This window comes from Rhamphochromis longiceps, linkage group LG14 (genome assembly GCF_057381845.1).
Source record: "Rhamphochromis longiceps isolate RC_006_pf linkage group LG14, R_longiceps_female_GT1.1, whole genome shotgun sequence".
NCBI lineage: Eukaryota > Metazoa > Chordata > Actinopteri > Cichliformes > Cichlidae > Rhamphochromis > Rhamphochromis longiceps.
The window spans coordinates 27285436-27312029 of NC_140570.1; the positions used below are offsets into that span (position 1 = coordinate 27285436).

The window sequence follows — 26594 nt, forward strand, 5'->3', positions numbered from 1 at the left end:
GATATATATATATATATATATATATATATATATATATATATATATATATATATATATATATATACAGTTACAAGTACCTGGGGATCCCGCAGGCAAATGGGAACCATGAAGAGGCCGCTAGAAAGGCTGCAACCACCAAGTACCTGCAGAGGGTCAGGCAAGTCCTGAGGAGTCAGCTGAACGGTAAGAACAATATCCGGGCCATCAACACCTACGCCCTGCCCGTGATCAGGTACCCTGCTGGGGTAACAGGCTGGCCAAAGGAGGAGATAAAAGCCACTGACATAAAGACAAGAAAGCTCCTTACCATGCATGGAGGGTTTCACCCCAAGTCCAGCACCCTGAGGCTGTACGCTAAGTGGAAGGAAGGGGGCCGGGGACTGGTGAGTGTCAGCACCACAGTCCAGGATGAGACAACGAACATCCAAGAATACATTGGGAAGATGGCCCCAACTGACTGAGTGCTCAGTGAATACCTCAGGCAGCAGAAACCCAAGAAAGAGGAGGGAGACGAGGAACCATCATGGAAGGACAGGGCCCTGCACGGTATGTACCACTGGCAGATAGAGGAGGTGGCTGATATCCAGAAATCCTACCAGTGGCTGGACAAAGCTGGACTGAAAGACAGCACAGAGGCACTAATCATGGCAGCACAAGAACAAGCTCTGAGTACAAGATCCATAGAGGCTGGGGTCTATCACACCAGGCAAGACCCCAGGTTCAGGCTGTGTAAAGATGCCCCAGAGACAATCCAGCACATAACAGCAGGGTGCAAGATGCTAGCAGGCAAGGCATACATGGAACGCCATAACCAAGTGGCCGGCATAGTGTACAGGAACATCTGTGCCGAGTATAACCTGGAAGTCCCAAGGTCAAAACGGGAGATGCCCCCAAGGGTGGTGGAGAATGACCGAGCTAAGATCCTGTGGGACTTCCAGATACAGACGGACAAAATGGTGGTGGCTAACCAACTGGACATAGTGGTGGTAGACAAGCAGAAGAAGACGGCCGTAGTGATCGATGTAGCGGTTCCGAATGACAGCAATATCAGGAAGAAGGAACACGAGAAGCTGGAGAAATACCAAGGGCTCAGAGAAGAGCTCGAGAGGATGTGGAGGGTGAAGGTAACAGTGGTCGCTGTGGTAATCGGAGCACTAGGTGCGGTGACTCCCAAGCTAGGCGAGTGGCTCCAGCAGATCCAGGGAACAACATCGGAGTTCCCTGTCCAGAAGAGTGCAGTCCTGGGAACAGCTAAGATACTGCGCAGGACCCTCAAGCTCCCAGGCCTCTGGTAGAGGACCCGAGCTTGAAGGATAAACCGCCCGCAGGGGCGTGCTGGGTGTTTATATATATATATATATATATATATATATATATATATATATATATATATATATATATATATATATAGAGAGAGAGAGAGAGAGAGAGAGAGAGAAAAGAAATAGATAAATATAATACAAAACTTTAATATTAGATGAAAATATTTAGGAAAAACAAAATGCAGTTTTTCAATAATGATTTTATTTATTAATGGAAAAAAGTTATGTCTTAATATCATCTGGGGCTGCTTTATGCTTCAGGACCAGGACAATTTCCTGTAATTGTTACTGTAGTTGATGGAACTGTGAATTCTGCTCTCTACCAGAAAATCTGTAGAATGTCTGGCCACGAGTTTATGACCTAAAGCCCAAAAGCTCACTTAGGCTATACCAAAGAACAATGATCATGAACACAACACCAAGTCTACCCCCGAGTGACTCAAAAGACCAAACAAAAGAAAACATATCTAAAAAATTTGAGTGGCCTAGTCAAAGTCTTGATATAAATTTGAATAAGATGCTTGACATGACATTAAACAGGTTTATGATTTTCATTAAATTTAATTAATCATTTACAAACTAAATTTTGCATTTATTTGGATTATCTTTATCTTATATCAAAATGTATTTAATGATCTGAAACATTTAAGTGTGACAAATGTGAAAAAACTATGAATTGGGAAAGGGAGAAATATTTTTTCACCACCCTGTATATGTATAGGCATAGATTCAAAAACTGAGAAATAAATGAGTAAGTAATAAGGTAAAGTTATAAATAATTCATTGTGTCTAATATTTGATCTTCCTGTTATAATATTAAAAATTACAAACCTAAGTTGGATTTTTGTTCATTAAATATTTCTTGGTGTTCTTCTCGGGGTTAAACAAAATTATAAAACATTTTGGAGCAAATATACACATTATTAGTCCAAAGCTGGAGGACAGAATGGCAAAAATCTCAACAGCCACAGTGAATTTCCCAGGAGAGCTGACATATGCTGGGATAAAGGTGATCCACACTGTACAGAATATCAGCATGCTGATGGTGATAAATTTAGCTTCATTGAAATTGTCAGGTAATTTGCGGGCTAAAACAGCTAAAACAAAGCAAAAGGCAGCAAGTAGGCACAGCCCAGAAGCCAACAGCAGAGCCTAATGCACATTCCAGTATGATTTTCTCCTTGTATGCGGTTAGATTTTTAATTGGGAATGGAGGGCTAAGTACCAACCAAATAGTACATATTAAAACTTGAATAAAGGTGAAAGACACAACAGTCATTCTTTGTTGTGGAGGACCAAACCATTTCATCACATTGCTACCTGGAAGTGTTGCTTTAAAAGCCATTAAAACCACTATAGTTTTCCCAAGTACACAGGAGATACAGAGTACAAAGGTGATGCCAAACGCAGTGTGACGCAGCATGCAGGACCACTCAGATGGTGCTCCAATGAAAGTTAATGAACATAAGAAACACAGAGTCAGTGAGATGAGCAGCAGGAAGCTCAGCTCAGAGTTGTTGGCTCGGACAATTGGAGATGTCCCGTGATGAAAAAATATAGCTACAGTGGTAATGGCCAGACAAGCACCCAGAACAGAGAGTGTAGCCAAGATGATTCCAAGGATGTCTTCAAATGAAAGAAACTCTACAGGCTTAGGGATACAAGTGTCTCTCTTTGCATTAGGCCAGAATTCCTTGTGGCAGGGTAAACAATCAGCAGAATCTGAATGTAAAGAAAAAGAAGAGAGACATAAAGAAGGCTTCAACAATTAATTTGTTAATTTTTTTGTTATGCACATCCATCCATCCATCTTCTTCTGCTATATCCGGGCCCGGGTCGCGGGGGCAGCAGTCTAAGCAGAGAAACCCAGACCTCCCTCTCCCCAGCCATCTCCTCTAGCTTATCCGGGGGAACAAAAAGGCATTCCCAGGCAAGACGAGGGATATAATCTCTCCAGCGTGTCCTGGGTTTGCCCCGGGGCCTCCTCCCGGTGGGACATGCCTGGAACACCTCACCCAGGAGACACCCAGGAGGCATCCTTGTCAGATACCGAACCACCTCAACTCTCTTTTCAATGTGGAGGAGCAGCGGCTCTACTCTGAGGCCATCCCGGATGGCTGAACTTCTCACCCCATCTCTAAGGGTGGGTCCAGCCACCCTTCGGAGGAAGCTCATTTCTGCCGCTTTTGTCCGCGATCTCGTTCTTCCGGTCACTACCCACAGCTCGTGGCCATAGGTGAGGGTAGGGACGTAGATCGACCGGTAAATTGAGAGCTTCGCTTTTAAGCTCAGCACGCTTTACGCTTCACCACGACGGACCGGTGCAGTGTCCGCATGACTGCGGCCGCAACACCAATCCGTCTGTCGATCTCCAGCTCCCTTCCCCCGAACACTCGCAAACAAGACTCCGAGATACTTGAACTCCTCCACTTGGGGCAGGAACTCATCCCCGAGTGGGCACTCCACCCTTTTCCGGCTGACAACCATGGCCTCAGATTTGGAGGTGCTGATCTTCATTCCCGCTGCTACTGTTATGCACACTAAAATAATTTTGAATATATGTAAAATCATTTTATTTTACCTGTTGTATTACTAGTCTCTCCTTCAGGACACAGTATACAGTCATAGCAGCAGATGGGTTTTCCTTTCTGCAGCACTTTACGAGTTCCTGGAGGACAACTGGCACTGCACACTGACACTGGCACCTGTGAGAGATAAAGCCAAAACAAAAGACATATATATATATATTAGGGGTGCAACGATACACAAAATTCACGGTTCGGTTCGGTTCGATACTTTGGTGTCACGGTTCGATATTTTTTCGATACAAAAAAATGTTCATGCATTTTTAATTTGTCATTTATTAAAATTATAAATATATATTTTAACTCAAAAGTACAGTTTTTAAATTTAAGCCTAACCCTTGTGCGTGTTTTTTATTTTGACAGCGAATGCGCACCTGCGGACCACTTATGTGCAGCCCTGGTTATTTAGCTCGTCATATTGCAGCCACAGAAATTATTTTGTCCATGAAACCATAAAGCTGCACTTTCTTTTTGCCTTATAGTCTGATTTGTCATAACTTCTCCGTTTTGTGGTAAGCTTTTCTTTGGCTGTCACTTCTTCACCCTGACCTGTCTTATTTGGCTCAGCAGAACTGAAATGCTTTTACACGCGCACTCACATAAGCTCAGCGATTCTCTGCGCGATCAACCTCTCACATGTTTAAGCTTGCTGCGGGAGATTTCACTTGTCATGTTTGCATAGTAAGCTAACGATTAATAAGACGATGTCAGAGGAATTGGTGCACAAATTATCATCACTCACAGATCAGTGCTGTCGCTCTCTATACACAGTTCGCACGATTGCAAAGTGAAAGCAAAAAAACAAGCGCAAATTCAAACGCGACTTCAATATGTCACATATTGACAGTGGCTCACCAATGCCAATGACATAATTACCCAGCTACATTTCTGAAAGAATGCAAAACCATTGACATATATTTTTCCTACAATAGCCCGACGGGCAGGGAAGAGATAGATTTTGGTAGCCCGACTGAAAAAAATCGCTAGCTCCGGGACGTCGGGCTAGCGATATTGCAAGCCCTGTATCTGATTGAGGAATCACTCATCTTTGGAAAAGAGAGTTTATTACAGAGAAATGGCTCTTTCCAAAATAAAAGCTATACTATCCGCTTCTTCTGGGCTATATTCTCAGCAGCATAAGGAGAATCAAGTGCTAACAGCTGTCTAAATGACTCGGCTAAAGTTAGTAGCATGCTTGCTTTTTTTTGTCTGCTTCCACTTGTCTTTGCACTAGGATGATGTCGGCGTAAATGTGCAGTCATATTCGTCGTGTTCCCACTAGTGCTTTCAGGTTAATCTCGTTGAAATGACCTTAACGCCACAACACGGCAAATCTCCGTTAACGAGCTACCGCCGATCGCTCCGTGGATGGGGCTAGACGGCCAACACGTTAACGAGCTAACTGCGCTAGCACACTAGTTCACACCAATGTAATTGAGCATTGCATGGCACATCCAACATACTCTTTTACCTTAGTCCATGACTCGCTTACCTTCAGGGTCATACGTCACATGAAAACCAAAATAATTCCAAACGCCAGATCTGAATGAGGGTGGGGGAGGTGCCCTGCGCTCTTCCTTCTGACTATGCTGTCTGTGTTGAGCGCTCAGTGGATCTGCGCTCGACAGTGCAGCCTAGGCGGAGTAGTCGAACACAGATTCACTGAGCGCTCAACACAGACAGCATCGTCAGAAGGAAAATTGATAAAATAAATTACAAATGTTGTATTGTTCGATACATATGCGTACCGAACCGAAAGCACTGTATCGAACGGTTCAATATCGATACGAATATCGTTGCACCCCTAATATATATATATAAATCCTTAATCCTCCAAAGTGCAGTGTGGTTCTTGTCTTTTGATTCATTACTTGGGTGCCATCCTCCATCCAGGTTATGCTCTGGTTAATCTGGAACTCTTGGCCAATTGGCAGTGATGCATCATAAAGTCCTACTGTTACCAACTCTGTTTTTCCAGTTTCACTCTTCTGCCAGTTAACCAACTCGTAAATCGCCACAGGATCCCCATTAGCATTAAATGACACATCATAACCATTTTGGGAAAAATTTACTTTCTTCAGCTCTGCTAAGATCTGTATGTTAGAAAGGAATGGAAGGCAGAGAAAAGATATGCCAAAATATTAGGCCTTACACTAATATTTGATTTCATGAAGAATACATTAGGGGTAACAAAAGAAACTATATTAGCATAAACATTTGAGCTGACCTGTTTGGACTCTAACTTGGTTAGTTTGTCACACTTAGCTATGCCATTGGTTCTCTGACACACTGTATTATGGATGGCATGTGCTATTGCATACACAGCCTTGTACACCATGTTAGTAATTCTGAGCTGAGATGTGTCAGTATACGGGATTTGAAGATTCTGTATGTCTTCAGTTCCATTACATATCTTCTTGTCTACAACAGGACCTAAACAATAGACGACACAGGGACTGTTTCATCACTGCAAGATTTTAAATTTCATTAATGCATTTTCATTTGTCATGTATTTACCAAATCATATTAATATAAAATTCCTTAATAGACAACAAATCACATTTTTAAAATGGGACAAAATCACTACATTAACTGAGTGCCTAAACCTCACCCCAGAGATCAGAACATAAAGAATTAATAAAAAAAATATTTAACCTTATATTTGAGCAAAACAAAAGTTGCTAAAGATCAAAAGGATTTTCTCACTTTTTTTCATTTTGCAGTTGAACGATTCCTCCCAGAACTCAGTAAGCATAGGGGATGTAGCTACTTGAGAGGAAGACAAATTAAGCAGGAAATCTCTGAAACCGGGGATTACAGACTTCTGAATCCCAAATCCAATGGCCCCAGCACAGAAATTAAACCTTCTAAATTCTGAATCAGTTATCCATGACTCACTGCCTATCCACTGGCGAGGTGGGGAAGGCTCACGTGAAAGCTCCTCCAACAGAATTTTCATGTCACCAGAAGCAACAAATGCCACAATAACCACTGCTGTAGACCTTAAGAAAGAATGCAATACATTAAGAAATTTCTTGTAACTTTTGTTAATCCAGTATTAATTTAACTTTCTTAATCTAATAGACAGCAGTAAATAAAACACAAAACAATAAGCAGAACTAATTCAATGGATGGATGGATTTCTTTAAGCAAATCTCAATCTAAGCAAAACCTGTCATGTAGAGACCTGCGGATAACACTTGCTACTTCTTGGATCCTGCTATGTGGGTGAGTCCGATAGAAAGATACAGAATATTCCACACAGATTCCCTCTTTTTGTGCTGCTTCTAGAAAAGATGCCATGCCACTATTTCCATAATCTGAATCCGAACGAACAGCACCTATCCAAGTCCAGCCAAAGTGCTTTACCAGCTTGGCTAGCGCTTCAGCTTGGAAACGATCACTGGGGATTGTTCTGAAAAAATTCGGGTACTGCTGCTTGTCAGACAAACATGCGCAAGTGGCATAATGGCTCACCTAAAGCAAAAAAAGGAAACAAAACTCTTTTAAGGATGGCACAATAAAAACTCATTTGCATGCTTATTAGAAATACAAAGATTGCCATTTACTTGAGGAATATTAAAAGACCCAAGGATGCGTGACATGCTGATGGATGGTGTAGACCCAGACTCACCAACAATAGTCATCACCATACCAGATAGTGAGCAGTTGCCACCTGTGTAAAACACAGTGTCCAAGCTATTTAACAACTGAAATGCCACATGCACTGCCACAGGCACTGATGAACATGAGTCATAGATCTGATACCCAAGCCTTATCCCGGGCAGAAGCTCTGTGCTGTTGTTAATCTCTTCAATGGCAAAAACCATTGCTCGTGAGAAGCGCAGCTCACGGGTATTAATGCTGCAAAAAGAACATCAACTCAATATTCGATTTTAAACTACATAGATTTCAGATATTTTAAGCTTCAATAGAAAAAAAGACAGTAAGGAAAATGTTTAGTTGGGCCACAAACAACTAATAACTGCAAATCATCTGAGGATAAAATATAAGGCTTAAATTCACCATACAAGATTAGTAACTGATATCAAAGCAAAATGACATATTATTAATATATAATAACAGTGATAATAATATAGGCATTTATCTCATGTTAAAAATTCATAAGAAAATTTACAAAGTGTAATTTCACTCTTGAAGAAAATAAAGTATCAGTATCACTAATATTAAAAAATTATTGATTCTTTACAAATTATTAGACAACATACAGGTCAGGTCATACTATTCCAGCACAACCAAACATGTTTTGTAAACCAATCCTTTTACTTACTGACCTCCCACTGCATCTCACTGGCTCAGGCATGGTAGTGTAGTCATGGTTTACTGTTTGCATGTAGTAGTGGATTGAGAAAACACCACCAATAACATAGTCCCCATCCATTGAGAATGCAGGGATACGAGTGCTACCCTGCAGCTTACATTTCACAGAAGAAGCCACAGATCTATCCTGAGCCTCTGTAGGCATTTGATCCAGACCATCTAGAGATAGATCTAGGGCAAGAGCTGATTTCAGCTCAACCAAATACAGATATAATTTCAGACAAATAAACACAGCTGACAGCTCCATCCCTGCCTGATGTCAGGCATCTGTTATGGGTGTGTTTTCACTGATTTATATAGTTGTTCAAAGGCAGTGCTACGTCTTTATTATGACATGCTCTTACGCAGCAGTCTTTGAGAAAGTCATTATGTTCTATAATCTGTATTTTACAATATCTTGAAATGTGTTCAAAAATAATTTACAAGCAATACATTTTATTATTAGCCTATGAGAAAAAATAATCGGTAATAATGCTCAATAATTTGAGCAATGCCTATGAGGTTAAAAAAAATAGTAATAGCATAGTATTTTGCATAATACAGTATACTGGAAATGAAAGGCTGTTTTCAATTTTTTATATTTGAGCTCTGTGAGTTCCTAAAGGGATAACCTTGTCAGACCATCACTTACTCACCACCAAACCTGTCATGTTGAATGACATTACAGGCAGCAAAACATTCCCCATAGCACATGTGCTCATGGTGAACCGACCTCATCTGTGAAAACCACAGGGCACCAATGGTGGACATACCAATTCTGGTACTATATGGGAAATGCCCAACAGACTCCACGATGCTGGGCAGTGACCACACAGGCCACTAAAGAACGTTGGGCCTTCAAGTAGTGATGTGCGATACCACTGATTTCCTTTCCGATTCGATACCAAGTAAAATTCAGGGTGGTATCGACGATACTGAGTTGATACCGATACTTTGTACAAAAACTTACAAAACACCTTGCCTGCCTGCAGCACTAAAGGACTCCGTGAGAGACGTCTGTCTCGCCCTAGCAGCAGCTGTCCCTTTCCACTGCTCCTCTTCAGTTCGCCTCAACATACACTCGTCATATTCTGTGATATGATTTACTCTAAGGTGTTTGACAAGGTTAGTGGTGTTGCCACAACACCTAACTTTCTTGTCACATGTATCGCAAACCATGTCTCAGCTGTTTGTGGATGTAAAATACATCTGCACATGACTCCATTTACGCTCAGCCATTGTTGTGAGTGCACACGCCAAGGGGCTGCCATATATTTATACAGCCGTATTTTGCACGTGACTATGAAAGGCAGAAGAGGAAGTAGTTCCTTCCAATGTAGACAATCCAAATAATATAGTTTCTTTCCACTCAGTTCCTGTTAATGATAAACTACAAATTTACCCTAAATTACTAAAATATCGATATTTTAATGTGAGAATCGATTCTACAACATAAATGACTGGTATCGGAGAAATCGATATTTCAGTATCGATCCGCACATCCCTACCCTCAAGCCACCCTCATAAAGTCCAATTGTTTTGGTCAGAGACATTCACACCAATGACCCGGAGGTCATTTGGTAGGGCTCTGGCAGTGGTCCTCCTTCCACAAAGGAGCAAATATCCAGAGCCAAATGGAAATACAGAAATGTCTTCAATGTTTCTTTTTTTCTCACGGCAAATTAGATTGCAGAGTTCACCAAAAACTCGTTGCAATTTTGTGGGAAATCACAAATTTTGTCTCGAGTGCACCAACCCTGAATGCTGGTCTTGGTAAGAAGACCTTGTTGCTTTTGCTGCTCTGCATGATTAATCTCATAATGGTGATTTGAACTGTGGTCCTTAAACACAGCAATCTCCAATCTCTAATATGAGCATCTATCAGTGCTAGCACTCACATGTCTCATAAAGGTGTCAGTGAAGCTGATATAGGACCCAAACGCTGGACTTTCTGAATGAAGACAGTGCGTTTATTTATAGCAAAAATGACAACAAGGTGCAGAATATTTTCGGTGCATGCTCCAAGTGAGTGTGAGTGTGTCCTCCGATTGCCGTGTATTGTCCCCTTCCCATGACAGTGGTCCGTGTTCCGCTCTTCTGTTTAATGTTCATGGTGCACCCACTCCGTTCCTCTGTTTCTGTAATCCAACAGGAAACCAGAGACGGATTAGCAGGATTAACCCATGACAACAAACACTTTCAATAATTAGCTTCTGAGCTAAACTAAAGATTCTCTCACAACAAAGCTCCTGAGATGAGACTAATCAGCTGCAGTTATGTGTTTGCGCTCCAGGTGCGGCGAGGCCCCATGGCAGGTATACTATTATTCGGTCCCAGACTCACAGAGAAACCAGAACACCCAACACACACACACACACACAAACCGGGAAAATGGGGAACACGAGAACACAAAGCATAAACACTGCGGTCACACTGTGAGGACCACCAGCCCAAGACAGACCAGCAAATATACAGAAGTCCATGAAGCACATGAGCCCTGGGTCCCCAGAGCCAAGCCCATGAAAAAAGATCTGTTTCAATGCATTTACAATGAACCTGCATTCCCTTGTGTGCGATATTAAGTACCTGCTCCTTAAAAAAATATCATAAAATTTTTCTAATTCATTTAAATTATATGGGAAATGTGTTTGGAAGGTTTTGAATCCTGGGTCGATTTGACTGCAAACATAAAAGATACCGGAAGGTGTGCTCCAACTACAGGGGGATCACACTACAGAGCCTTCTTGGGAAAGTCTATGCCAGGGTGCTGGAAAGGAGAGTTTGTCCGCTAGTCGAACCTCAGATACAGGAAGAACAATGCGGTTCCCGTCCTGATTGCGGAACACTGGACCAGCTCTTTATCCTCTCAAGGATACTTGAGGGCAAATGGGAGTTTGCCCAACCAGTCTACATGTGTTTTGTGGTCTTGGAGAAGGCATTCGACCGTGTCCCTTGGGGTGTCCTGTGGCAGGTGCTACGGGAGTTCTGAGGTGGTTCGGGTATCTGACAAGGATGGGTGAAGTGTTCCAGGCATGTCCCACCGGGAGGAGGCCCCGGAGCAGACCCAGGACACGCTGGTGAGATTATATCTCTCGGCTGGCCTGGGAACGCCTTTTTGTTCCCCCGGATAAGCTAGAGGAGGTGGCTGGGGAGAGGGAGGTCTGGGCTTTTCTGCTTAGGCTGCTGCCCCCGCGACCCGGGCCCAGATAAAGCGGAAGAAGATGGATGGATGGATGGATGGTTGGATGGGTCTATTTGACCACAAACATAAAAGACATGTGTTTATAAATCAATCAATCAATCAATCTTTATTTATAAAGCACTTTTCATACAAAAAAAATGTAGCACAAAGTGCTTTACATGGTTAAAAGCTGTCCACCCCACCCCACCCTCCAACTCACTCCCCACACTTTCATTAACATAAACGATGTGAATACACACATATCCCCCCCACACACACACACACTTAAAGAGTAAAATTGGGCTGAGTACGCATGAGCCAAGTGAGGAAACACTATAACAGGGAGCCGTCTGCACCGGGAGCCGGTCACAGACCGCAGCCTCCAGGCTGGGCACACAGCAGGAGGGAGGCAAAGAAGCCCCCCAGCCAGGCTGAGAGGACCCCGAGAGCCCCAGCAGCCACGGTCGATCACAGCCCCGGTGCAGAGAGCGCCCTCCGAGGAAACACTGGAGATATGACACAATAGGATATATACAGGGTAAAACGATAAAACAAATAAGAACGGGATACAATATGAATATAAATATAAATAGAGTAAGAAGATTAAAAAATGAATAAGAATAAAATCAATAAATATTAGGTGAAGCCTAAATTAATAATAGAATAACAGGATAGAATAAATAAGCATAAAATGCATAAAGGTTAAGTCAAACCTAAATTAAAAAGGTGGGTCTTGAGCCTGTTCTTAAAAACATGTACGTTCTCTGCAGCCCTGAGCTCCTCCGGCAGGCTGTTCCACAGATGAGGACCATACCACTGAAAAGCTGCCTCTCCGTGAGTATGTGTCCTGACTTTAGGGACAATCAAAAGGCCAGTACAAGAGGACCTCAGGGTTAATATGGTAAAAGCAGATCTGAGAGATAAGAAGGCCCAAGACCATTAAGACATTTAAAAACCAATAAAAGAACTTTAAAATCGATCCTGAAACACACGGGCTGCCAATGCAGCGATTCTAAAACCAGTGTAATGTGGCCCGCCCTCTGGTCTTCGTCAGCACACGAGCTGCCGAGTTTTGTAAAAGTTGTAAAGTTGAAATATTCTTTTTAGGAGTGTTTATTGTGATATAATAGGTTAAGAAGAGAGTGGAGTAGTTTTTTGTTGTTGTTGTTGTTGTTGTTGTTGCTAACGGCTTCAAAAAATTGAATCTACTGCAGCGAATTTATTGGGACATTTAAAATACAGTGGGGCAAAAAAGTATTTAGTCAGCCACCGATTGTGCAAGTTCCCCCACTTAAAATGATGACAGAGGTCAGTAATTTGCACCAGAGGTACACTTCAACTGTGAGAGACAGAATGTGAAAAAAAAATCCATGAATTCACATGGTAGGATTTGTAAAGAATTTATTCGTAAATTAGGGTGGAAAATAAGTATTTGGTCACCTCAAAAAAGGAAAGTCTCTGGCTCTCACAGACCTGTAACGTCTTCTGTAAGAAGCTTTTCTGTCCCCCACTCGTTACCTGTATGAATGGCACCTGTTTGAACTCATCATCTGTCCACAGCCTCAAACAGTCAGACTCCAAACTCCGCCATGGCCAAGACCAAAGAGCTTTCGAAGGACACCAGGAAAAGTATTGTAGACCTGCACCAGACTGGGAAGAGTGAATCTACAATAGGCAAGCAGCTTGGTGTGAAAAAATCCACTGTGGGAGCAATCATCAGAAAATGGAAGACATACAAGACCACTGATAATCTCCCTCGATCTGGGGCTCCACGCAAGATCTGATCCCGTGGGGTCAAAATGATCATGAGAACGGTGAGCAAAGATCCCAGAACCACACGGGGGGACCTGGTGAATGACCTGCAGAGAGCTGGGACCAAAGTAACAAAGGTCACCATCAGTAACACACTACAACGGCAGGGAATCAAATCCCACAGTGCCAGACGTGTTCCGCTGCTAAAGCCAGTGCATGTCCAGGCCCGTCTGAAGTTTGCCAGAGAGCACATGGATGATACAGCAGAGGATTGGGAGAATGTCATGTGGTCAGATGAAACCAAAGTAGAACTTTTTGGTATAAACTCAACTCGTCGTGTTTGGAGGAAGAAGAATACTGAGTTGCATCCCAAGAACACCATACCTACTGTGAAGCATGGGGGTGGAAACATCATGCTATGGGGCTGTTTTTCTGCCAAGGGGACAGGACGACTGATCCGTGTTAAGGACAGAATGAATGGGGCCATGTATCATGAGATTTTGAGCCAAAACCTCCTTCCATCAGTGAGAACTTTGAAGATGAAACAAGGCTGGGTCTTCCAACATGACAATGATCCAAAACACACCGCCCGGGCAACAAAGGAGTGGCTCCGTAAGAAGCATTTGAAAGTCCTGGAATGGCCTAGCCAGTCTCCAGACCTCAACCCCATAGAAAATCTGTGGCGGGAGTTGAAAGTCCGTGTTGCTCGGCGACAGCCCCAAAACATCACTGCTCTCGAGAAGATCTGCATGGAGGAATGGGCCAAAATACCAGCTACTGTGTGTGCAAACCTGGTAAAGACCTATAGTAAACGTTTAACCTCTGTTATTGCCAACAAAGGTTATGTTACAAAGTATTGAGTTGTATTTTTGTTATTGACCAAATACTTATTTTCCACCCTACTTTACGAATAAATTCTTTACAAATCCTACCATGTGGATTCATGGATTTTTTTTTCACATTCTGTCTCTCACAGTTGAAGTGTACCTCTGGTGCAAATTACTGACCTCTGTCATCATTTTAGGTGGGGGAACCTGCACAATCGGTGGCTGGCTAAGTACTTTTTTGCCCCACTGTATCTGCATCAACTGCAAGCTTTAAAAGCAGTCAACTGACCTTTTTATTTAGATTTTTTTTCTTCTAATGAAGAATTTACTGTATGGAGGTTCACCAACTTGTCTACAGTTGTTTGATTTTGAAATGGGAGTGGGTGCAATTCAGAACTCATTGAAAAACCAGAAACACCAGCCATAATGTGGCTCTGTATTCTAGTGATGGGAATTATGACAAAGCATTCAGAAAGTTTATTCGTGCAGTGAATCCTATATGTGCAATTCCAAGCAGGAAAACACTCTCCCAAAACATCATCCCAGGCCTTTTATGACAAAAAATGTGCGTCTTCTTTTTGTTTTGCATATTTTAATTTATATTTTGTTGTGTTGTGGTTTGCAGTGTTTTGTGTTGTTTCACTTTAAATTTATTTAAAGGAAAAATCTGAAAATTTAAATATTTAAGAAGGGCTGCTCTGAGATCCTTCCCTTGATAGCATGTGAAAAACCGGTTGGATGTTTCTCTGTGCCCTCTGTTCTGTGTTTAGTCTTCTCTGCCTATATGTTCCCCCTGTGTTGTTACCTTCTGTGTCCCTCTGTGTGACTGTCTATATAGTGATGTGAGTTATTGTGCTTTGCTCCCACTCCTTGTGTTCTGTGTTTTCCTGTTCCCTTCGTGTATTTCTTCATGTTCTCTCCCTCTCTCTCCAGGCCTTTTCTCTGTACTTCCTGTGTTACTTTTAAGGTCCACATCTTGGTGTCAGGGTTTCCACTTTCGTGTCCTCCCCGTCCTGTCAAGTGTAATTGTCCTCAGCTGTGTTGCCTGTGTGCTTCCACTTCCCTCATTACCTTCTGTGTATTTATGTCAGAGTCTCCCTCTGTTCCGTGTCGCGTCATCCCTCATGGCTTTGTTTCCCTGTGTTTCCTTGCGGCTCAGTTTATCATTTCCCAGTTTAGTTTAGTTCTCTGTTTTCCCTGTACTCAGGCAATATAGCAGTGCTTTTGAGTTTAGGTCCAATCCCTGCCTGCACACAGCCGGATCATGACATTTATGCCAACTTATTCCTATGGGAATCATAAATGAAAACTTTTAGTTCATCTGAGCAGACACGTATCACATGCGGAGTTCCCCAAGGTTCCATCTTGGGACCCCTTCTGTTTAACATTTACATGCTCCCACTGGCACAGATTATAAAGAACAACAAAATAAACTATCACATTTATGCAGATGACACACAAATATATATCACAATGTCACCAGGAGACCGAGGCCCCGTACAGGCTCTTGGTAAATCCATTGAGGAAATTAATGACTGGTTGTGCCACAATTTTCTCCAGCTAAACAAAAACAAAACTGAAGTAATAGTCTTTGGTGCCAAAGAAAAACGATTACAGGTCACCAGAGAACTTCAATCTATACACCTAAAAACTAGGGGTGCAACAATACTCGTATCGATATTGAACCGTTCGATACAGTACTTTCGGTTCGGTACGCATATGTATCGAACAATACAACATTTTTTATTTATTTTATCAACTTTTCTTCTGACAATGCTGTCTGTGTTGAGCGCTCAGTGGATCAGCGTTCGACTACTCCGCCTAGGCTGCACTGTCGAGCACAGATCCACTGAGCGCAGCGCAAGCTAGCAAGACAGAAGCTAAGCTCGTTGCAACATGGCGACTGCCTCAACGCTACCCGAAAATGAACCTCCCCCACCCTCATTCAGATCTGGCCTTTGGAACTATCTTGGTTTTCATGTGAAGCATCACCCTGATTGTAAGCGCGTCATGGACAAAAGTAAAACAGTATGTCGGATGTGCCACGCAATGCTCAATTGGTGGGAACTAGTGCGTTTGCGCAATTAGCTTTTTAACGTGTTGACGCCGTCCAGCCCCACGCACGGAGCGATCCGCGGTAACTCATTTACGAAGATTTGCTGCGTTATTTTAACGAGATTAACGCTGACAGCACTAGTGGGAACACAATGAATATGACTGCACATTTACGCCGACATCATCCTAGTGCAAAGACAAGTGGAAGCAGACAAAAACAACAAGCACGCTTGCTACAAACTTTACCCGAGTAGTTAGACAGCCGTTAGCACATGATTCTCCTTATGGGGACCTGATGTGTTTAATATGCTGCTGTGAATATACCCCAGAAGAAGCGTATAGTATAGCTTTTATTTTGGAAAGAGCCATTTCTCTGTAATAAACTCTCTTTTGAGTGATTTCTCGATGAGGTTTTTTTTTTCATTATTTTGTTGTTTCAGCAACATTAAATTTAAAAAATGTACTTCTGAGTTAAAATATATATTTATAATTGTAATAAATGACAAATTAAAAAGGCATGAACATTTTTTTGTTTCGAAAAATATTGAACCGTGACACCAAAGTATCAAACCGAACCGTGAATTTTGTGTTTTGTTGCACCCCTACTAAAAACCACAAACCAGGCGAAAAATTTGGGTGTAGTGATGGATGCAGACCTAAACTAAGAAAAACACATTAAGACAATAACAAAATGAGATTACTATCACCTCAAGAATATTTCAAGGATAAAAGATCTGATGTCTCAACAAGACCTGGAAAAACTAGTCCATGCATCTTTAGTAGGCTTGATTACTGTAACAGCATCTTTACAGGTCTACCTAAAAAAAATCAGTCAGACAACTACAGTTCATTCAGAACTCTGCTGCTCAAGTCCTCACTAAGACCAAAAAAGTGGACCACATCAGTCCAGCTCTGAGGTCTTTACACTGGCTGCCTGTCCGTCAGAGGATACACTTTAAAGTTCTGATGCTGGTCTATAAAGCTCTGAATGGTTTAGGACCAAAATACATCAGTGACCTCCTGACCCAGTATGAACCTTCATACTGAACCCTCATATGAACCCTCAGGTCATCTGGATCTGTTTTTTTATGAGTTCCCAGAGTCAGAACCAGACACGGAGAAGCTGCATTCAGCTTTTATGCTCCATATATCTGGAACAAACTCCCAGAAAGCCTCAGATCAGCTGAAACACTCAGTTTATGCTCATTGGTTTCAGTTTCACTTCCTTCACATCTCGCTATATGTGATTATTTCCTGCTGTGCGCTCCTGTTTCTCATTCCCTTCTCCCTGGTGTATTTAAGCCCTGTGTTTTCCTCTGTCCATTGTTGCATTGTACCATCTCAGTACTGTGTGTTTCCTCTGTGCTCCTGGTTCCTATATTTTATTCATCAGCTCCAAGTTTCTAGCTTCTTTGTTTCTAGTTTTCTGGTTTCCTGAGTTCCTAGTTTCCTAGCTTCTAGCTGTTATGTTTTGTTTCTTGTAACTAGTATTCAAGTTTTCACAGCACAATAAAAGCTGCCTCTTTTAGTTTATTTCCCTCTGTTTCTCTTGTCCTGCATTTGGATCCTACATCCTGCATATCAGTATGTTTCACATGAGCACTCTGTTTTTATACCTTTCTTAGCACAACTAATGCCACACATTATCCAAAATTCATTAAAAAATTTTTTTACAATGTCCTTCTTCAGTAATAATTACATTTAGAAATGTTTGTTATTTTGTGTTATTTGTAATACCTTTTATTCGTTTATTCTAGTGTGTTTGCGATTTGTAATGATATGATGTAAATGATGTATAAAGCTAAGAACAACTGTACAAATAAACCTTAAATACTTGTTTTGTCAAATCTTAAAAAAACATTTGAAAAATTAAAATTGGAAAAAAAGGAAGTGAAAAACATTTTTTCTTTCATTATTTCACCCAAATATAGATTCAGTGCTAATATTTCTGATATTCCTGCGGTTCATCAATCACTGAAAATATATTTTTCTGACTTCCGAGAATTCGAAACTGTGAATGTTGTGTGAATTCAGTTGATAGCATTATAATTCAATATTTACACACCTTTTCTATTGCCATACCCCCTAACCAAGCAAATTGGAATGCTGGAATTATGGAGGATAGGTAAAAAAATTTATTCTGTTTTTCAAAACGCTTCTGAACAGTTTTCTGGTGGGATGGTTTCATTGTTCTGCAATGAGAAATCACTGCCGTGTGCTTACCTATGTAACATTCACGTGTCTGGCACATTTCAGGGTAACATTCAGACGAATGCATGAATCCTAATATCATTTGGAATTTGTACTAGACATATGCACACACAGGATATTAAATTTACATTTGGAACTTTTTAATTACCATTGGTTGTATTGAACAACTCAAAAACAGGACTCAGAATAAGATATTGTTATAATGAAATGTGAATTTTATTTTTGTGCCTTGAAAAAAATAAATCTCACACAAATACATTGAAAGATACTAAATCATTCGAAAATTATTACTAAAAAAGCACATATTAAGTGTTTGATTTGAGCTGAAACTGAAATTCAAGAGCTTGTGTTGAAGAAGTATGTTTTGAAATTCTTATCGCCATATTAAGTATGAAACCTCTAAATCCTATGATACATTTTTATTCATGACATATTTTTTGGTGTTCTTCTCGGGCTTAAACAGTATGATGAAACACTTTGGAGCAAATATACACATTATTAGTCCAAAGCTGGAGGCCAAAATGGCAAAAATCTCCACAACTACAGTGAATTTCCCAGGAGAACTGACATATGCTGGGATAAAGGTGATCCACACTGCACAGAATATCAACATGCTGAAGGTGATAAACTTGGCTTCATTAAAATTATCAGGTAATTTGCGGGCTAAGACAGCTAAAACAAAACAAAAAGCAGCAAGTAGGCCTATGTAACTGAGCACAGCCCAGAAACCTACAGCAGAGCCTAAATCACATTCCAGTATGATTTTCTCCTTGTATGCGGTTAGATTTTTAATTGGGAATGGAGGGCTAAGTACCAACCAAATAGTACATATTAAAACTTGAATGAAGGTGAAAGACACAACAGTTATTCTTTGCTGTGGAGGACCAAACCATTTCATCACATTGCTACCTGGAAGTGTAGCTTTAAAAGCCATTAAAACCACTATAGTTTTCCCAAGTACACAGGAGATACAGAGTACAAAGGTGATCCCAAATGCAGTGTGACGCAGCATGCAGGACCACTCTGATGGTGCTCCAATGAAAGTTAATGAACATAAGAAACACAGAGTCAGTGAGATGAGCAGCAGGAAGCTCAGCTCAGAGTTGTTGGCTCGGACAATTGGAGTTTTCCTGTTATGAAAGAATACAGCCCCAGTCATAATGGCCAGACAAGCACCCAGAACTGAAAATGCAGCGAGGATGATTCCAAGGATGTCTTGAAAGGAAAGAAATTCTACAGGCTTAGGGATACAAGTGTCTCTCTTTGCATTAGGCCAGAATTCCTTGTGGCAGGGTATACAATCAGTTGAATCTGAATTAAAAAACGTAAATAAATAAAGAGAGATGGAAAGATGACTTCTACCAATAATTCCTTCGATGTCTCTCCTATGCACAGTAAAATAATTTTGAATATATGTTAAGTCATTTTATTTTACCTGTTGTATTACTAGTCTCTCCTTCAGGACACAGTATACAGTCATAGCAGCAGATGGGTTTTCCTTTCTGCAGCACTTTACGAGTTCCTGGAGGACAACTGGCACTGCACACTGACACTGGCACCTGTGAGAGATAAAGCCAAAACAAAAGACGGAAATATAAATGTGCAATCCTCCAAAGTGCAGTGTGGTTCTTGTCTTTTGATTCATTACTTGGGTGCCATCCTCCATCCAGGTTATGTTCCGGTTAATCTGGAAATCATGGCCCTCTGGCAGTGATGCATCATAAAGTCCTACTGTTACCAACTCTGTTTTTCCAGTTTCACTCTTCTGCCAGTTAACCAACTCGTAAATCGCCACAGGATCCCCATTAGCATTAAATGACACACCATAACCATTTCGGGAAAAATTTACTTTCTTCAGTTCTGCTAAAATCTTTAAGATAGAAAGCAAGAGAAAAGAAAGAAGAAAAAAATGGAAATATTTTAGAACTACTAGTATTTGATTTCATGAAGAATACCTTAGTGGTAAAAAACAAACAAAAAGAAACTGGCATTATTATTTAATTTGAGCTGACCTGTTTGGACTCTAACTTGGTTAGTTTGTCACACTTAGCTATGCCATTGGTTCTCTGACACACTGTATTATGGATGGCATGTGCTATTGCATACACAGCCTTGTACACCATGTTAGTAATTCTGAGCTGAGATGTGTCAGTATACGGGATTTGAAGATTCTGTATGTCTTCAGTTCCATCACATATCTTCTTGTCAACAACAGGACCTAAACAATAGAGGACACAGGGAATGTTTCATCACTGCAAGATTTAAAATTTCATTAACACATTTTCATTTCCATTTTTAAAATGGGACAAAATCACTACATTAACTGAGTGCCTAAACCTCACCCCAGAGATCAGAACATAAAGTTTCAATATTATTTAACCTTATACTTGAGCAAAACAACAGTTTCTAAAGATCAGAAGGATTTTCTCACTTTTTTTCATTTTGCAGTTGAACGATTCCTCCCAGAACTCAGTAAGCATAGGGGATGTAGCTACTTGAGAGGGAGACAAATTAAGCAGGAAATCTCTGAAACCGGGGATTACAGACTTCTGAATCCCAAATCCAATGGCCCCAGCACAGAAACTGTACCTCATTAATTCTGTGTTCGTTACCCATGCCTCGCTGCCTATCCACTGGCGAGGTAGAAAAGGCTCATGTGAAAGCTCCTCCAACAGGACCCTCATGTCCCCAGGAGCTGCAAATGCCACAATAACCACTGCTGTAGACCTTAAGAAAGAATGCAATACATTTAGAAATGTCTTCTTTTTTACAAGAATTAATCTAATTGTTTCAGTTTGCTATATGACAGTAGTAAATAAATACATAAAACAATAAGCAGAATTAATGGATGGATGGATTTCTTTAAGCAAATCTCAATCTAAGCAAAATCTGTCATATAGAGACCTGCGGATAACACTTGCTACTTCTTGGATCCTGCTATGTGGGTGAGTCCGATAGAAAGATACAGAATATTCCACACAGATTCCCTCTTTTTGTGCTGCTTCTAGAAAAGATGCCATGCCACTATTTCCATAATCTGAATCCGAACGAACAGCACCTATCCAAGTCCAGCCAAAGTGCTTTACCAGCTTGGCTAGCGCTTCAGCTTGGAAATGATCACTGGGGATTGTTCTGAAAAAATTCGGGTACTGCTGCTTGTCAGACAAACATGCGCAAGTGGCATAATGGCTCACCTAAAGCAAAAGAGGAAACAAAACTATTTTTAGGACAGCACAATCAAAACTTATTTGCATGCTTATTAGAAATACAAAGATTGCCATTTACTTGAGGAATATTAAAAGACCCAAGGATGCGTGACATGCTGATGGATGGTGTAGACCCAGACTCACCAACAATAGTCATCACCATACCAGATTGTAAGCAGTTACCACCTGTGTAAAACACAGTGTCCAAGCTATTTAGCAACTGAAATGCCACATGCACTGCCACGGGCACTGATGAACATGAGTCAAAGATCTGATACCCGAGCCTTATCCCGGGCAGAAGCTCTGTGCTGTTGTTAATCTCTTCAATGGCAAAAACCATTGCTCGTGAGAAGCGCAGCTCACGGGTATCAATGCTGTAAAAAGAACATCAACTCCCTGTTAGAATCTACACAACATAGATTTAGGATAGTTTAGCTTTAACATAAAAAAGACAGTAGGGAACTATTAACTGCAATTCATTTGAGGATAAAATATAAGGGTTAAATTCATCACACGAGAGCAGTAACTGAATTCAAAGCAAGGCAACAAGGCATTCATAAAAGAGTTAACACAGTATAATTTTTGTTTTGAAGAAAATAAAGTGTCAGTATCTGTATTTTTAAAACTGTGGATTTAGCATACATTGCAAAATGAATTTTTTTTTTTTTTTACCTAGCACTACACAAAAGGACCACAACACTATTGAACATCATACAGGTTTGTCATTCAGTTCTTCCACTTACTGACCTCCCACTGCATCTTACTGGCTCAGGCATGGTAGTGTAGTTATGGTTTACTGTTTGCATGAAGTAGTGAATAGAGAAAACACCACCAATAACATAGTCCCCATCCATTGAGAATGCAGGGATACGAGTGCTACCCTGCAGCTTACATTTCACAGAAGAAGCCACAGATCTATCCTGAGCCTCTGTAGGCATTTGATCCAGACCATCTAGATATAGATCTAAGGCAAGAGCTGATTTCAGCTCAACTAAATACAGATATAATTTCAGACAAATAAACACAGCTGACAGCTCCATCCCGCCTGATGTCAGGCATCTGTTATGGGTGTGTTTTCACTCATTTATATAGTTATTCAAAGGCTATGCTACGTGTTCATCATGACATGGTGTTACAGTGGTCTTTGAGAAAGTCATAATATTCTATGATCTATATTTTACAACATCTAAGGTGTTGAAAATATCATGTAAACTTAAGGTATTGTAGAAACAAATATGAAATTACTATGTGAGAACAAGTAATGTCAATGTAATTACCAAAAGTAATAATAATAATAGACAACCAATGGATTTGATTATTGTGCTTACATTACTAGCTATTACTATTACTGTTAGATTATAATTATGTGATAGTATTTTTATATTAAGTATTTAGTTTTTTTTATCTTAAAGTATAACCTTAACTATTTTAAATAAACCTCAAATATATTAAATGAATCTCAAATATAGAAAAGAGACTGTGAATGTATTGAATGAAACTTGACTATATAGAATGAAAGTCTGAATACATTATTTATTAACCTTTATTTAACGAGGAAAATCCCATTGAGATTAAAAACCTCTTTTTCAAGGGAGACCTGGCCAAGATAGGCAGCAGCAGGTGTCTCACAGTTACAGAAATTAATACATTAATAAAAATATGAATATATTGAACAAACTTGAATATATCAGTTTCAGTTCAGTTTCAGTTTTATTTGCAAGTCATATGTTAGTTAGACGAGCAGAAGACTCAGATGTCACTCAGCAGTATAATACAGTAAGAAATATTACATATGTACAGTGGGGCAAAAAAGTATTTAGTCAGCCACCGATTGTGCAAGTTCCCCCACTAAAATGATGACAGAGGTCAGTAATTTGCACCAGAGGTACACTTCAACTGTGAGAGACAGAATGTGAAAAAAAAATCCATGAATTCACATGGTAGGATTTGTAAAGAATTTATTCGTAAATTAGGGTGGAAAATAAGTATTTGGTCACCTCAAACAAGGAAAATCTCTGGCTATCACAGACCTGTAACGTCTTCTGTAAGAATGTCATGTGGTCAGATGAAACCAAAGTAGAACTTTTTGGTATGAACTCAACTCGTCGTGTTTGGAGGAAGAAGAATACTGAGTTGCATCCCAAGAACACCATACCTACTGTGAAGCATGGGGGTGGAAACATCATGCTATGGGGCTGTTTTTCTGCCAAGGGGACAGGACGACTGATCCGTGTTAAGGACAGAATGAATGGGGCCATGTATCGTGAGATTTTGAGCCAAAACCTCCTTCCATCAGTGAGAACTTTGAAGATGAAACGAGGCTGGGTCTTCCAACATGACAATGATCCAAAACACACCGCCCGGGCAACAAAGGAGTGGCTCCGTAAGAAGCATTTGAAAGTCCTGGAGTGGCCTAGCCAGTCTCCAGACCTCAACCCCATAGAAAATCTGTGGCGGGAGTTGAAAGTCCGTGTTGCTCGGCGACAGCCCCAAAACATCACTGCTCTCGAGAAGATCTGCATGGAGGAATGGGCCAAAATACCAGCTACTGTGTGTGCAAACCTGGTAAAGACCTATAGTAAACGTTTGACCTCTGTTATTGCCAACAAAGGTTACGTTACAAAGTATTGAGTTGTATTTTTGTTATTGACCAAATACTTATTTTCCACCTTGATTTACGAATAAATTCTTTACAAATCCTACCATGTGGATTCATGGATTTTTTTTTCACATTCTGTCTCTCACAATTGCAGTGTACCTCTGGTGCAAATTACTGACCTCTGTCATCATTTTAGGTGGGGGAACTTGCACAATCGGTGGCTGGCTAAATACTTTTTTGCCCCACTGTATATACATATGGTAGTTAGTATACTGTTGCACAGAGTAAGAGTTTTTATTTTTATTTAAAAACTATTAAAAATGGAGTGACCAATGCAAAGTGCAGTATGAACTTGTGAAATTGTAGCACAGCTTCTGTGTGCATCCTGTGAAGTGTGATGTGTGTGTGTTTAAGTGTTGTAATTGAGGTTTCGAATGGCTTGATGGTAAAAGCTGTTGTTGGGTCTTGTAGTCCGAGCAGACAGACTCCTGTAACGTCTGCCAGACGGTAACAAGGAGAACAGCTGATGTGCTGGGTGGCTGTGGTCCTTGATGATGCTGTGTGCTTTACCGAGGCACTGTTGAAGATAAATGTCCTGAATGGCAGGAAAGCCTCATGCCAGTTATGTGCTCTGCAGCTTTCACCACCCTCTGTAGTAATTTATGGCTGCTGGCAGAGCAGCTTCCATACCAAACTGTAATGCAGCTCGTTAGCAAGCTCTCGATCGCACACCTGTAGAAATTTGAGGTGATGTTGGCATTCAGGCCAAACTGCCTCCTCAGAAAGTAGAATCGCTGGCAAGCTTTCCTGATTGCAGTGTCTGTGTGAAGGGTCCAGGAGAGATCCTCGGTGATGTTGACTCCAAGAAATTTGAAGTTGCTTATCCTTTCGACCATGACACCGTTGATGTGGATGGGCTCGTGTTCCCCGACTGATCGTTTCTGGTAGTCCACTATCATTTCTCTTGTTTTGCTGACTTCGAGAGACAGGTCATTGTCTGTGATGAGGCCTATGATGGTTGTGTCATCCGCACACTTAATAATGGTGTTGGACTTATGTTTAGCAACACAGTCATGCGTGAACAAGGAATATAGGAGGGGGCTAAGCACACATCCATATGGCATTCCTGTGTTTAGGATGAGTGATGAGGTGGTGTGCTTACCAACTCTCACAACCTGGGGCCTGTTTGTGTGGAAGTTCAGAATCCATCTGCAGACTGGTGTTCCCAGCCCAAGGTCGATGAGCTTCAAGGCAAGTTTTGATGGGATGATGGCGTTAAATGCTGAACTGTAGTCGATGAAGAGCATTCTTGCATATGTATTCCCTTTTTCCAGGTGAGTGAGGGCAGTGTGCATTTTCAGGGAGATGGAATCCTCAGTGGCTCTGTTTGTTCGATAGGCAGATCCCTGAAGAGGGTCCAGATGTCAGGGAGGGAGGAGCAGATGTGACCTATGACTAGCCACTCAAGGCACTTCGTGATGACGGATGTCAGTGCAATAGGACCGTGGTCATTCAGACAGGGGACCACTGACTGCCTCAGGGAGAGGTTGAAGATATTGGTGAACAGCTTGTTGGTGCACACTCTGAGAACCTGGTCTGGGATGTCGTCTGCTCCCAGAGCTTTGTGAGGATTGACCTTTTTGAAAGACCATCTCACATCTTCTGTTTTGAGTGTTAGAGTTACAGCCTCACTGTCTTCCTGAGGGTAGAGGATGTGTTCTTTGTTGCCTCATCAGCAAGAGACGGGGTGGGCTAAACACTGCCTGCTTTCCTTCTTGTAGTCAGTGATGCAGCGCAGTCCATTCCATAGTCACCTGGTGTCAAAGCTGTGGTAACTGGACTCCACTTTGTCCCTGTAGTCCTTTCTGGCCTTTTTTTATGGACTTTTGAAGGTCATACCCGGCTGCTTTATATGCATCAGCATCCCCTGAGTTAAAGACAGAGGTCGGCACATTGAGCTTAACACGGATGTCTTTATTTACCCAGGGTTTCTAATTTGGATATTTGCAGACTTTGGTTTTGGTGATGATATCGTCCATGCATTTTTCAATATATCCAGTGACAGAGTCTGTGAGTTCACTGATGTTGCCATCAGCTGCCATCAACTTTCTTTATGTTGGCTCTGTTGAAGTCTCCCAGCACAATAAAAACAGCTTCAGAATTTTTGTTCTCAAGTCCAATAATGACGTCATACAGTTCATCCATAGCTGTAGCTTTATCAGCATTTGGAGGGATGTAAACAACTGAAAGGAGAACTGAACTGAACTCCCTCGGAAGGTAAAAAGCTCTAACTTTGATGGCCAGCAGCTTGAGGGTCTGGTTCGGCTTCTCTGTCTGGTTCGGCTCAAAACTGTGGTGCGTTTACCCCCCTTTGTTTTATAGAATGTACCTTGAATATATTGAATGAAACTGAAATATATGAAATTAACCACAAATATACTGAATGAAAGTCTTCATATATAGAATGAAAATGTTACAGAGGCTCTTGTATCAGCTTGTGTTTCAGATGTGTAATATTATAATGTGTAATATTATA

General features: G+C 41.1%; 1 protein-coding gene and 1 pseudogene across 1 annotated transcript; both read right to left on the bottom strand.

Annotated features, from left to right (window-relative positions):
• Nucleotides 1–1411: 1411 nt before the first annotated feature.
• On the bottom strand, nucleotides 1412–8231 carry LOC146654244 (extracellular calcium-sensing receptor-like; annotated as a pseudogene).
• A 10428-nt stretch (nucleotides 8232–18659) lies between these two features.
• Nucleotides 18660–22235, bottom strand: LOC146654245 (extracellular calcium-sensing receptor-like). The gene is made up of 8 exons (XM_085380549.1): nucleotides 22207–22235; nucleotides 21539–21833; nucleotides 21158–21447; nucleotides 20685–20980; nucleotides 20266–20471; nucleotides 19902–20123; nucleotides 19689–19812; nucleotides 18660–19564 (listed from the first exon to the last, which is right to left on the bottom strand). Exons 1-8 carry the CDS (start codon nucleotides 22233–22235, stop codon nucleotides 18660–18662), a joined length of 2367 nt encoding a protein of 788 aa, XP_085236675.1.
• Nucleotides 22236–26594: the final 4359 nt, after the last annotated feature.